The following is a 14,021-nucleotide window of genomic DNA, read 5'->3' as shown; positions in this document are numbered from 1 at the left end:
AGAGAGAGAGAGAGAGAGGGAAAGGGGAGGGGGGGGGCTGTCTTATAAGGACTGATTGTGAATTTTATGTTTTGATCCCTTTGTAGTCGTGAAACGCAGTATAATAGGTGTGTAATAGCCTGCCAGTAGTTTAAAGTCCAAATAGCAACGGGAGACTATTCGGACTCGAGTATAGACCTCGCTTACGGTACAACCGGTGATTGCGCACATGCACTGGAATTTGAGTCCGAATAGCCTTCAGTGGCTGTTCGGACTCTAGTCCGAATAGCCACTTCGATCTAGAAATCTAGTGGTGGTCTGCTAGGCTAATATAATAATAATAATGTTCAAAGAGGCCGTGTCATGAGTCATTTACTTCCTCCGATGTGCAAGTCTTCATTCAATTCCAATCAATGTGCAGACTAGATCTATATCTAGATTCTAGATGTAGAGTCTAGATTAGATCTAGTCTTCTATCATGTTCTTTAGCTTTAACTTACTTGAGGTGTGCATAATTTGACGTTGTATGGTAGGTGGCGGTCGCCTTCAGAGCTCCCCCGATAACAATCCAAATCCTCATCATCAAAACCTAATTGAAGATCCATTTCAATAACACTCAAAGAAATATGAAAAATTCTTGAGAGACCATGCAACAGTCTCTTTATGAGATCTCTGTGTTTCTTTTATATTTAAACAAGCCTAGTCTACCTCCGTGAAAAAGACGCTCACAGCAGTCCTCCTCATTCAGGTTGGGCCAGTGTCGTTTAAAATAAACAACACAGTTCATGTTTTGAAACTTTAAAAATTGTACTTCTGTTAGCTGCAAAACTGGTAGATTTCTAGTTGAAGCTGTTCATAGGCTTACCTATTTGATTATGACCTTTACAGTAAAATAGACTCATTAGATCCAAATAATTTCAAATAAAGCAAATCTGTTCAAGCATTACAGTCTGGGTTTTTTCCCCTGGGCATCCATTGTCGGTACATTTTACGACTTTATTCTTATGCCAAAAATACAAACTGTCAACACATGAATGAAGCGGTTGGTACGACAAGCAATCGTAAACCTACTAGTGTAATTGACTTCGGGTAAAGACACAATGGTGAGATTAACTCATTTTTAGTCTTAAACTTAATGTGCAATGGAATATGAATCTTAGATTATGTATTGGAAACCATTACGATGTCTCAGAGACTCATAAAGCATGAGAATAAATTGCTCCCGTAGGCTAAGGCTATCCGCCGCTATTGTCACTATTGAATCAAACCTTCATCAGTCACACTCATGAAGCTTCGACTGACGACTTACTTTCACTTTCTTCTAAATAAGATCTAATCTAGATCTAGAGTCTAGATCTACATCTAGATCTAGGCTTAAATCTCAAACTGACAATGAGGCTAGCCGTACTTAGTTTAGTGGCGGCTTGACTGCTAGGCTTGCTGTAACATGCGATTAAAAGTAGAAATGATGCAAACTATTTTTAGGTAAGGCGTCCATCTTGTTTGACGTCAGACCAGGATACCCCTCCGATCACGTGACTACATCTAAGTATAGACAACCGCATGGCACCAAAGATGGAAGTGTCTATGTATATTATGCTTAATCTACACAAATTTCTCGGAATTTCTGATAGCTGATTTGATAGCGCGTCTGCGTTTGATGTCGAGCAATGACTTTTGGAGCGGTTCGATTCCGGTCCCGGACAGTTTTTTTTTTCTCTTTTCCTCCTCCCGACTGACCAACAGTTCCATAAATTATAGGCCTAATTTGTAGAGTTGCTTTGACTTTGAAGTTGTTGTTTATTTTTAAAAATGTATTAGTGATTAAAAATGCAGGAGGGCGGTAGATCTAAATTTAGATATCTAGATCTAGATTTCTAGATCTAGATATTATCTAGTCCTCCTGCGTCTTTACGGCAATTTTCGTGCGGTCTTCCATCATGTCCAGGTAGGCCTAATAGATCTAGATCTAGAATCTAGTTCTAGATCTAATCTAGAATCTAGATCTAGATCTAGATATCTAGATCTAGATGTAGATTCTAGATCTAGATCTAGAAAATCCGAAATGTTACCGAAAACACGTCGTTCCATGTTTGGGTATCCCAGGAAGTGATGACATCATATTACTAAAATAAGCAGCCAATCAGAAAGATGCGTCATTTCTAAGTTTAACGGCATGTCTTGCTGTAGGCTACTTAATAATGATGGCTAGACTGACAAACAGCAAAACATAGGCCTACTGAATTGTAAATAAATGTTTAGTTTGAAATGGCCAGCTCTATTCGGACTCGAGTCCGATTAGATTTTTTAATCTATTTGGACTCAAGTCTGATTAGATATTTTGTCTACCGTGGTACACGGTAACCCACAACTCAGGGTCTTTCCACCACCACTCCAGCATCATGATCACTTCCACCACCATAATAAATGGTCTTTCCTCATGTTTAATTACATTTTGTTGTGTGTTATAGTTTTTCTGTAATTAATTTCTAATATACCTAACTCTTGTCGTGCATCTGTGTTGAAATGCAAACAGGGTTGGGTTGATTTAAATCAGTTGATTTTTTAAATTTAAATCAACTTGATTTTAAAAATAAAAATCAGTGATTTAATTCACTTTTTTAAAAATCTATTTTTATTCAGTTTTTACATATTTCAACATTCAGAATTCCTTTCCTAGGTTTCATAAAACAGATATAAGGTTTAGTACACTAATATAATCATGCTTTAAAGTCTGCTTTCCCCCCTTTCACTGTAAAATAATACAGTATTCAATTTACTTTTTTCCCCATAATTGAAATCAGAGCTGGGTTGATTTAAATCAGTTGATTTTTAAAATTTTAATCAACTTGATTTTGTGATTTAAATCACTTTTTTAAAAATGTATTCTGTTTTTACATATTTAAACATTCAGAATTCCTTTCCTTGGTTTTATTTAACAGATATAATAAGGTATAGTAGACTAATATAATCATGCTCAAAAGTCTGCTTTCCCCCCTGTCACTGTAAAATAATACAGTATTCAATTTTCTTTCTTTTCATAATGGAAAACCAGGGTTGGGTTGATTTAAATCAGTTGATTTTTAAAAATTTAAATCAACTTGATTAAAAAAAATAAACCTCAGTGATTTAAATCACTTTAAAAAAATGTATTGTTTTCACGTCTTTAAACATTCAGAATTCCTTTCCTTGGTTTTATAAAATAGATATACGGTTTAGTAGACTAATATAATCATGCTTAAAAGTCTGCTTTCCCCCCTGTCACTGTAAGTAGTAAATTAATACAGTATTCAATTTACTTTTTTTTCATAATTGAAATTAGCATTTTCTTTTTCTTTTTAGACAAACACAAGCGCGCACACACACACACACGCACACTGTAATAAAATACAAGTTTATCTATGCATAATTACCCCCCTCCCCCCCTTTCCTTTTAGTTTTAGACTGACATTTTCTTCATTTTTTGTCTGTAGCCATAATTCACTGATAATAGCAGATTAAGGCTTTCTTTTGCAGTTGCTTAAATTAATCATTAGTTAAAATAAAGACAATGCATTCTACACTAAAAGAACATACTTTTAGCCACCAAAAATCCCAAACTGTGTCGACATTTAATTAAAAAAAATAAAAAAATCCGATTTAAATTTTAAAAATCTGATTTAAATTTAAAAAATCGATTTTTTAAATTTTTATTTAAAAAATCAAAAAAATCACCAACCCTGGATGCAAATCTTATTAGCAACAGATTATGTCGGACGTTCTGGGCAGGGCGCCGGGGTCACTCTCTCAGCGTGCACTGTTGGTGTACAGCGAGTGAGCCTGGAAACTTGTGTTTTTGCCATGAATACCGTGGGAGTGCGTTATTCGATGATGAAAATAACACTATCTTTTATAGCTTTTTTTATAAAGTTTATGAACACATGAATAACCTCTCTTAAGCTGATAAGACATTACGAGTAGTTCTTCGAATAACCTTTTTAGATGCTCTTGCTGTTATGAATGATCTGGGGTTTGAAAGGGGATGATATAGGTCAATTTCCGAATGTTTTGCACTCAAATTGTTCATTTTACCTGCACAATGGTATTCAAAACTATCAAGCTTATTTTTTATCAGGTAGTATCATTTCATACAAAATCAAGCTCATTTGAAAGATTTTGTATTTAAAAAAATGGAAGTCCTGTTTCCTGATTCTACTTTCGAGCTCGTCATGTCTAAGTGGGTCAATTTGTTCTATAATTTCATTGGACGAACATCTAGAGCTATCAACTTGGCGTGTTGAATGAGATATGTATGCCTCGGTTATGAACCGAGGCAGGCGGTTCTAGAAGAAGGCCACATGCGTACACAAAGTCAAGCAAACTGACGCTCACACACTTGAGCTGCGTGAATGCGGGTCCGACGTGGGACCCGAATGGAACGGAAATGATGCTCGGCGTGTGTGCATTGAGCCAGGGGCCAGACTGACATAGGATCGAAACGAAGGCGAGGTGCCGAAACAGGCTTATTGGGTGACATAAACCCAGCCCCCGCAGGATGAGGGTTAATCACATCACACAAAATCGACAGCCATGGCCTCTTCCCAACACCTCTTCCCCCAGCAAGCCGAGAGTGCGTGATTGCTATACGCAGTCTCATTGGTCGACATAGTTAACTTTGCACTGGGCAGGGTCAACTGAACTTGATTGTTCTGTTCATACTAATGATGCAGGGAGGGTCCGTTTAGATAGATCTAGTAACTGGATGTTAAAGCTCACGTCTCGATTGTTATCATTATAATCGAACAAAATTTCGTAAGTGCTGGAAATATTTAGGAACAAGGGTCGAAAGTCGGAACGGACGTCATGCTGGACTCAATTCAGAGTCCGAATATAATTTTTGTCTATTCGGACTCAAGTCCGAATAGTCACTTCGCATGCAATACCTTAAGTATTTGTATTTGAGATGAAACCAAAAGGTGCCTTACTGACAGTAAAAATGAGACCTGTGTACTCAACAGGTTTCGGTCAATGGGGCCTGCTATCTCATTGTGCTGACATTGTCTTTCTCTTTTCTCTTCATAGTCGATTTCTTTCTCTGTGTTCCTGGGTAAAATTTGAAGTGCAGTTCAATAAATGTAATTTGCTTTGTTTTGAACTCACAGGAGTGGACAAATTCTGTTTGGTTTTCTGTGTGCTGTTTTGTTGTGGTCTGCTTTGTTTGACTATCATTCCTTGTCTTGTTTCTTTCCACAGTTACCGCTGTCCTTGCTGAGAACAGCTGTCAACCACCCTATGGTAAATTTGTTTGCTTTTAAATGTATAAAGCACGTCAAAAATTGCTTATATTCTTACTTAAAATTTATTTAAAGAATTGCATCATGTTTGGCTAAAGAAAATCCAAGTATTAAAGATAAATGTCTGTCATTGCATTAGTCTTATGTTTTAAAAATTTAGGCTAATGCTTTTCTGTTCCTTCAGCATATTAACTCTTTTTATCCTGGCCGTACCCCCACGGACTCTGCTCCAGTCCTGGGGCCACTGCGCCATATGAGTTGGAATTTAGGGTGTATATTTCAAAGTGCTGTAATTCTTACATTTACTCTTAGATTTTATAGAAATTTGGCAGTTATGTTAGAAATTAAATGTAGTATCTGAAAATGTATGTGGTTAGGAATTACACCAATTGCACCATGTAGAGTTTGAAGTGTATTCCACCCTCCAATTTGACCCTGATTGCTGTGCCCACGACACCCCCTTGGATTTACAGATCTTGCCCTACCCATCAATACTGCATGAATTCCAGTACTGGTCCCTTCTCCATGATCTGAATTACTATTAGATGACTCTAAAGGCCCAGCTACACGTAACGATAAATTGAACAAAAACAGGACGATCTAGCGATCATACGATAAATCGTTAGATGTAACCACAAAATTGTTCAAAATTTGGACGATTGCACGATAGTTTGGAGACTCGGTCGAGAAATCCAGCGCTGCTTGATATTTTCCGTGCGATCACGGTCAGATTTGAGGGAGATGCGCTGTGACGCAGATTCACTTTGAAATTTGCTGCCGCGCAGAATTAAAATTAAACTCAGGGCTCAAAATTTTTTTAATGATTACGCAGGTAAAAACTGATTTCATATTCGGAATCAGCATCTCAAAATAAGCAAAGTTGCTTGCGGTGATCCTGATTTGGTGCGTTATTATTTATATTTTAGCAATTTTATTATTTAGTTGGTCGTCAATAGTGAAGCTGTGCATCATGGTCACTCGGTGCATTGCACATCTGCAGTCAAGTCAAAGCTTCCGGTTCTACACACAACACGGTAGGCCTACAGTATGGCCACCCTTTTCTAAAGACACTGTTCCGCTAGATCTATATCAAAATGTACCTGAGAGGGGGGGGGGGAGCTTCTGTGATCTAGAGGTAGTGTTCACCTTTCATTCATTAGGTCCAGAGCTCCAAACCTTCACATAGAGAGCAGGCAAATTGCTGTTGTCGCAAAGAGACATGGTGGCTTTATGACGAGGAATCTCCTCAATTGAAAGAAAACTGGACGATAGATTGGAACGTGTAAACAGACAACACAGTTCGATAAAATGGACTGTTCTCTCATGCAACGAATCTGATACAATTTATCATTTCGTGTAACCGGGGCTTAATTCCTGTTCGTTATCACCCACAACGGAATATACGGCAATGGTCACTCTCATCAAATTAGTCTTATTCCCTCTCACAACCCAGTGCCATTTCTTGAAGTACTTCGTTGGTTGTGAATGTGCGTTTTCGAGACATTTTTCAAGCTTCTACACCCATTGAAAATAAAGAAACTGCTGTTCATTGTAAAATTGAAATATTCAGACAGAGCAAGCACCCGCATTTGCGTATTTTGGTAGTTACAAGCAGAACTAGCTGTTTGACGTGACCGTATAACCCTAGCTGTTCTGAGTTAACTCAGAGCCGGGCTTAGTCCTTGTTAGGAGTATACTCGTAGCCCGCATAAAAAGAGTTAATGTGCTAAAACACACAACTGTACTTTATGTTTTTATACGAGGCAGAAAGGTGTGCATTTGAAGTGTAAATGACTTGAAATCTTTACAACACAATACATATTACCAGAGTTGCATTATAATAGTGAACTAGAACCAGCTGTAGTCTCTTTGAGTTTGATTCATCAAAACCCACCTGTATGAGATGTTGTTGCTGTTAGTGATCCAGGCCTGTGTGAGATAAACTGTGTGTGTGTGTGGGACCATGACATTTTTGTCATTGTCTTTTTTTGTTCTCTCTTCTTTATTCAGCTGGTGGAATTGAAGAATGGTGAAACATACAACGGCCATCTGGTCAGCTGTGACAACTGGATGAACATCAATCTTCGCGAAGTCATCTGCACATCAAGGGTAAGCTGTGTAACCGCAGATCTCTTCATAGAAAAAACCCCATAATTTTTCTGAGAGAAAAAAGGCTTTTGGAATAATTGTTGTGAAAATTATTTGAAATTTAGAAAGTATTAATCCATTTTGTATTTGCTTTGAGTTAATTGTTGCAGTCCGATTCCTGTCAGTAACTCAACCTTGCCCTGTCAGTAACTCAACCTTGCCTTTTCTGTTAGGAATAGAGCAAGAAGTAAAATGCTAGGGTGGTAATATGATTGCCATATAATTATGTGTACAAGAGACACAGCGTTTTTAGAACACACATTTTTAGTAATGTATAAATAATAAAATTGCATTTGACATCTCTGTCTATCTTTGGGTAAATGACACTGACTTAAAAAATAACAAGCACTTGTTTCATTACTTACTTATTTTCAAAAATTGTTCATAGAATATCACAAGCTATCCTTATTTTTTTAAAGATTTTGAAATGCAACAGATTTTATCATCATGGATATGCTGAAGTTTTAACTTTAAACAGACCTACTTTATTTGTTGTAATAGACATGAAAATACACATTTTTGTTTGCATATTTGTGCAATTTATAATAAAAGATATGAATATACACATCTTTATTTATATGTGTTATTTGCGTATGTTTTCAATGTACATGTTAATTTGCCATGTTCAGTTTGTTAAGTAATCTTAATCTACTCGGGTTCTTGTGACACTGATTTTTTCTCCCAAACTCCTCATCTTTTGGCGGGATTCTGTGGACACTGTTTTTCTGTCGATTGATTAGCAAGGTCTGCTTGATCTACAGTCTGGTTTTTCTGTCGATTGATTAGCAAGGTCTGCTTGATCTACAGTCTAGTTTTTCTGTCGATTGATTAGCAAGGTCTGCTTGATCTACAGTCTGGTTTTTCTGTCGATTGATTAGCAAGGTCTGCTTGATCTACAGTCTAGTTTTTCTGTCGATTGATTAACAAGGTCTGCTTGATCTACAGTCTGGTTTTTCTGTCGATTGATTAGCAAGGTCTGCTTGATCTACAGTCTAGTTTTTCTGTCGATTGATTAGCAAGGTGTGCTTGATCTACAGTCTAGTTTTTCTGTCGATTGATTAGCAAGGTCTGCTTGATCTACAGTCTGGTTTTTCTGTCGATTGATTAGCAAGGTCTGCTTGATCTACAGTCTGGTTTTTCTGTCGATTGATTAGCAAGGTGTGCTTGATCTACAGTCTAGTTTTTCTGTCGATTGATTAGCAAGGTCTGCTTGATCTACAGTCTGGTTTTTCTGTCGATTGATTAGCAAGGTCTGCTTGATCTACAGTCTGGTTTTTCTGTCGATTGATTAGCAAGGTGTGCTTGATCTACAGTCTGGTTTTTCTGTCGATTGATTAGCAAGGTGTGCTTGATCTACAGTCTGGTTTTTCTGTCGATTGATTAGCAAGGTGTGCTTGATCTACAGTCTGGTTTTTCTGTCGATTGATTAGCAAGGTGTGCTTGATCTACAGTCTGGTTTTTCTGTCGATTGATTAGCAAGGTGTGCTTGATCTACAGTCTGGTTTTTCTGTCGATTGATTAGCAAGGTCTGCTTGATCTACAGTCTGGTTTTTCTGTCGATTGATTAGCAAGGTCTGCTTGATCTACAGTCTGGTTTTTCTGTCGATTGATTAGCAAGGTGTGCTTGATCTACAGTCTGGTTTTTCTGTCGATTGATTAGCAAGGTGTGCTTGATCTACAGTCTGGTTTTTCTGTCGATTGATTAGCAAGGTCTGCTTGATCTACAGTCTGGTTTTTCTGTCGATTGATTAGCAAGGTCTGCTTGATTTACAGTCTGGTTGGTCGCTGTATTTTGGTGCCTTTTTTGTTAAAAAACCTCATACAGCATAATTTGGTCTGTGGAGTTCTTCACAAAGATGATTTTCAGATTCCATGTATGAATGTAGAGCACACATAAGAGGGCGTATAGTATTTTGGTTGGAAAGAGTACACACTGCATCATAGGATGTCTACTGTAGTCATCACAACTGCATCAACATAATCATCAATGCTATTTTCTAACTCTGTGTAACTGTTTTCTTGAAAATTTGATTTAGATGATGAGATAAGACTTGAAAGCTAGTTCCTAATTTTTATTGAGAACTTGCAGATCGACTTTTGCAGTCAGAAAAAGGATTAACCGTTTAAAAAATAAACCATGGCCAAGTTTCCATTAGACTAGAGCCAAAAAAAACCCCAAACTATACATCTGCATAGTTTTTGTTTTCGTCTTGAGGAAAAGTATACATTATGGACGTCATTGCTGTAATTTTTTCTCATGTTAATCTCATGTTTCTGTCCCCAGGATGGCGACAGGTTTTGGCGCATGCCAGAATGCTACATCCGTGGCAGCACCATCAAGTATCTGAGAATACCCGATGAGGTCATAGACATGGTCAAAGAGGAAGTAGTTCAGAAGTCAAAGGGCAGAGGTGACTTCAAAGGAGGCCGAGGTGGCGGTCAGAGAGGCCGAGGAAGAGGTCAGTCTGTTTGCTATGTATGTTATTTGTGTGCAATGATAATAAAGGAGACAGGGCTGCTTCACACTTGGAATAGAAGTAAAAGTGTTTTGGTTGAGACCTTATAGGTGCCTAGGAAAAGAACGTTATTTTATAATCCAAACTTACAGGGCAATAGTCACATGACATTCAGAGGGTGCTTTCTACCTTTTCGTAGGCTACTGGATAACTATTTGGCTCCTGGAGATTTGCCCTGGTGCATGCCCCGATATCCTGGAAAAGCAACATAATCCTCTAAAAAACATCATACATATATTACATATGTGAGGCAGTGTGGGGAAATCAAGCGCAAGTCAAAAAGAATTAAATCGGAGAAACAGGCATTTTCCCACTGTACAATTTTTATGTTTTTGGCTTTACCTCTTTTATGTCCATTTAAAAACATATTTTCATGTGAATGTTACTGAAAACATCGATTAAAGGCACAAAAAATGTCATTTTTCAGTTTTCAAAGACTCTTTTTTTAAGTATTAGAGTTACCAATCTTTAGCGGCCATTTTCCCACTAATTTCACCACTGAAACCAGGCGACCTCACATCCTTCAAATGCAGATATCTTGAGTTCTATTCAAGATAAATGATATTTATTTCATTGGAAGCAAGGCAAATAAATCAGCTTTCAGATGATACCAATAACTCCACATGCACAAAAATTGACTAGCGCCTAATTCCACCGTATCATGACACATGTTTTAAAAAAAGATTAATTTAAAATATAAGATTCTTTACAAAGTGATCAGGGGAAAATGCACTACAGTCAAACACTGGTAACTCGAATTTGTCTGGGATTTGAAATAGTGTTTGAGATTTCTGTAATTTGCCATATCCGTGGAAGCCCCAAATACAAAGAAATAGAGAGAAAGTCAAGGGAGGTAAATATAAAAAAAACTAACGTTAACTCCCTTGATGAACGTGTTGACGGTGTGAAAGCAAGCAGATGAAAAAGTGGAAAGCAGAAAATCTCACATATGCACAGCCGACTCCTAAGTCCTTCCTTTCCTCTCATTTCATTGGCTTACAGAAAGTAATGCCTCTTGCCATCCGCACCGCACCCGTCCCACAGCATGATTGCACGCGCGTCGCAAGCCAGTCGTGCGGTGCGATCAGCATCCCTCCCCGACCCCCTTTCCTCGTCCCCTCTTCCTCCAGCCTCTCATGGTGAGATAAGGACCATGTTTTGGCTGTAACAATAACAAAGAAACACCTGCTTGTGGCCTGAAAGCCTGTAAAGCTGGGACTTTCATTGAGAATGCGAAATGGATTGGTTCGAGATTCGAGTGTTGCGTATTCCGAGTGTTCGGAAACTCCGTGAAGTCAATAGAAAGAAAGTTTAGGGTCTGAAACGGGACCAAGTATTATGTTTGAGATACCCGTAAATTCGTGATTTTCGTGTTCGAGATTCGTGGACTCTGCTGTATGTTAGGAAAAGAATATTTTTTTTCTAATGAGCCAGTTTCCGTTGCGACACAGTATTGTCTAGTTATTTATTTCTCTCATTATGGTTGTGACTATTGGGATTTCATTTGGTACCTAGCTGTTTCATTAAATGAAAAAAATAACCAACTGGTATGACTTAAAAATACAGTATTATTGTAGACCGAGAAATCAACTTTCAAAGTTTTCTTGGAAACTTATCCAACTTTGAATTCCATCGCACCCTCCTTTTCGTCATATTTACTTTTTTAAAATTCACAAACACGCCCTGTTTCTGGGTTAATTTTGACCATACGAAAACTCAAAGAAAGGAGAACTACTGTACTTTCGTTTTTTAGCCTCGGTTTCTATCGGTTCTAATCAGACATTCTTCCAAGACCTCATGCAAATGCATACCACAAAAAGGTTGTGCGCTTGGCGATTGAAACGTCGCGCAAGGCCGCTCTAGGTCAGAATCAATAGATTTCAGGCAATGCTGCTCTAGGTGTTCCATTGTTCCATTGTTTCAGGAAGCAACATCCTTGCTTTCCAAATACGTCCATTGATGCTCCTTTGCTCTCTCCAAAATGTTACTAACGGTCTTTGTACTGATTGTGCCAGTGCACATCTGGTTGAACGTTCTTCTGTTCTTTCCTGCAAGGGTGCCAGATTTTCCGCTTCCTCTCTGTGCTCCTAAAACCATCATCCTCTCCACAGCAGTTCTGGCCTCTGCCTCCTTGTCTTCCTCTTCAAGTGGTGTTTAATGGTTAAATAGCCATAGTCATATAACGCTGACTTTGCTTTGACCAATGTGGTTGTAAATGACAATGTTATAGACAGACCTGGGATTTGTTGGTACGGTACAAATCATGTGACCAGTGTTTGGAGTCACAACGAATCGTCTGTAAGTAGGGTGTCCTCCCTTCTAACAAATTTAGCGGTCAAAACACTGTGGTCCAGATAAGTGATAAAAAAAGCTTTTTTTCTGTAGTTCTTCCGCTAATGTATACACAGAGAGTAAACTCTGTCATGCTCATGTTCCGATGTGTCCGCTGTTTTTCAGGTGCTTTCCAGCCTGGTGGTCGCGGAGGCCGTGGTGGGGGTCGTGGTGGTGGTGGTGGCAACAAGCCAGGAAATCGACGGGGTAACTGAAAACAGCATGGAAGGTTTTGTCCATTTTGTATGTGTTCAAATGGTTTCCCTGAATGTATGACCATGGGGAATTGTTGCAGATGTTTTCAGGTGCAAGTTTGAACAAGAGGAATATGAAAGATGGATATGTTAAGGCAGTCAAGTGTCATTGTTGTAAGCTCTTGAAGTTCTGGTATTACACACTATGAAGTGCCTACAGAAGCGCTGGAATTTTTCTGAAAAGCAAAGGCTTGCACAAAAATTATGAGTGTGTTGCTGTCAATGATTGTTTCAGATAACTCCTAGCGTGAAAAGTGAGTAAGATTATGAAAAACTGACAAGTTTAAGTCGACGAGTCTCACTGCTGTAAGCCATTGGATTATGATAAGTGGTTGTTAGTATGTTTGAGTTTGTGTGAGCAAAGTGAAACTGTTCATGTGTTATGAATGACAAAAGGTCATACTACGCTTGTTTGTGTGAGAGATGTGCTTGTATGTGTGGATATGATTGCATATTGTATACGTGACTTTTTGGGAAGAATTGGGCTTGTCCTTTATGAACGTGCTCGGTGCTCATGTTTGTTCAGACCGGTGCGTGTGTGTGCTTGTGGGTGTTGAGAAAAAGAGTTGAACGTACACAGATCTAGTGTATACTGTTAATGTTTGTTCGTTTGTTTGTTGGTTGTTGTTTTTTTTTGGGGGGGGGGGTGTAGAAGTGCGTGGAGAGGATACTGTTGATGTTAATTTCTTTGCGACTATATTTAGGATAATTTTGTGCTCTCTATTCCTGTCTGTGTAATGTAGTTTCCAGTTCCCATTTACATTTGGTGGAATAGTCAATTTGTTGGGGATTATGGAGTGAACAGTCTAGGTCAGTATACAAAGCCGTCAAATGTTTTTGATACATGAGCTAATTTAATGTTGAAAGGCTTTTTTTCTGTGAATATTTCACATTTGCAAAAACAAAAATGTTGAGATTTTTTCCATGTAAAAGAACCATCGCAATCATTTTGCTTCTCACTTTACAACTCAAAGATATCTTTTGACGGTATGAGGCTGTGCATTTGACCTGCATGTTACATCGTGGCTGCTCTCCTTTCATTTTCTCAGAAATATATTCAACTGCAAAGTGGTCAGGTCTTTTAAAACAGAATACATTGGCTTTTTTTCTGATAGGTCAATGTCAATCTCATTCATTTTTGTAATATTGTGAATATTGCTGCCATGAAATACGGTAATGCTTTTGTACATGAATAAATTATCACCTAAAAGTGACACCAGGTTTTGTTGTTTTACTTCGTCGGTTTACCCTGAAGTTTTGTCCCTCTTTGTCTGGGATGTGCTTTGGGCTTTGTGATTGTGCTCAATAATTTGCTGGGGGTGCACCTGAGCGAGTAAATTCTTTGTAAAATTGTGATTTCTCTTTTATATGTCTCTTGCTTTTACGAAAATAGGATCGTAATACCCACGATTCCGATTTTTAAATGTCGGTGTCTTGTGATGCTCTCATTCAGGATCAAAGGCTTGTGACATATTTTGGAGTTTCAAATGTTTCTTTTGTTTTTGCAAGCAATACCCCCC

The 14,021-nt window shown here is 38.2% G+C and overlaps 2 protein-coding genes across 4 annotated transcripts in view; one reads left to right on the top strand and one right to left on the bottom strand.

The window, feature by feature from the left end:
* LOC101862416 (uncharacterized protein C8orf76 homolog) overlaps positions 1-763 on the bottom strand; it is an 11,517-nt gene extending 10,754 nt beyond the window's left edge. The window contains exon 1 of one of the 3 annotated variants that reach the window (XM_035969939.1): positions 688-763. In XM_035969939.1, coding sequence (XP_035825832.1) covers positions 688-723 — 36 coding nt within the window. In that variant the 5' untranslated portion in view covers positions 724-763. Of the gene's footprint in view, positions 1-479 lie in introns of all 3 variants that reach the window. The other 2 variants (XM_005098968.3, XM_013082891.2) reach the window with 2 other exon arrangements.
* A 209-nt stretch (positions 764-972) lies between these two features.
* Positions 973-13,715, top strand: LOC101862187 (U6 snRNA-associated Sm-like protein LSm4). The gene is made up of 5 exons (XM_005098967.3): positions 973-1,082; positions 5,212-5,253; positions 7,263-7,361; positions 9,685-9,859; positions 12,374-13,715. Exons 1-5 carry the CDS (start codon positions 1,080-1,082, stop codon positions 12,460-12,462), a joined length of 408 nt encoding a protein of 135 aa, XP_005099024.1. The 5' UTR covers positions 973-1,079; the 3' UTR covers positions 12,463-13,715.
* Positions 13,716-14,021: the final 306 nt, after the last annotated feature.

This window comes from Aplysia californica, unplaced genomic scaffold (assembly GCF_000002075.1).
Source record: "Aplysia californica isolate F4 #8 unplaced genomic scaffold, AplCal3.0 scaffold00198, whole genome shotgun sequence".
Classification (NCBI taxonomy): Eukaryota; Metazoa; Mollusca; class Gastropoda; order Aplysiida; family Aplysiidae; genus Aplysia; species Aplysia californica.
Note: the sequence above shows the minus strand (reverse complement) of the source record. Positions and strands in the feature narration are given on the sequence as shown.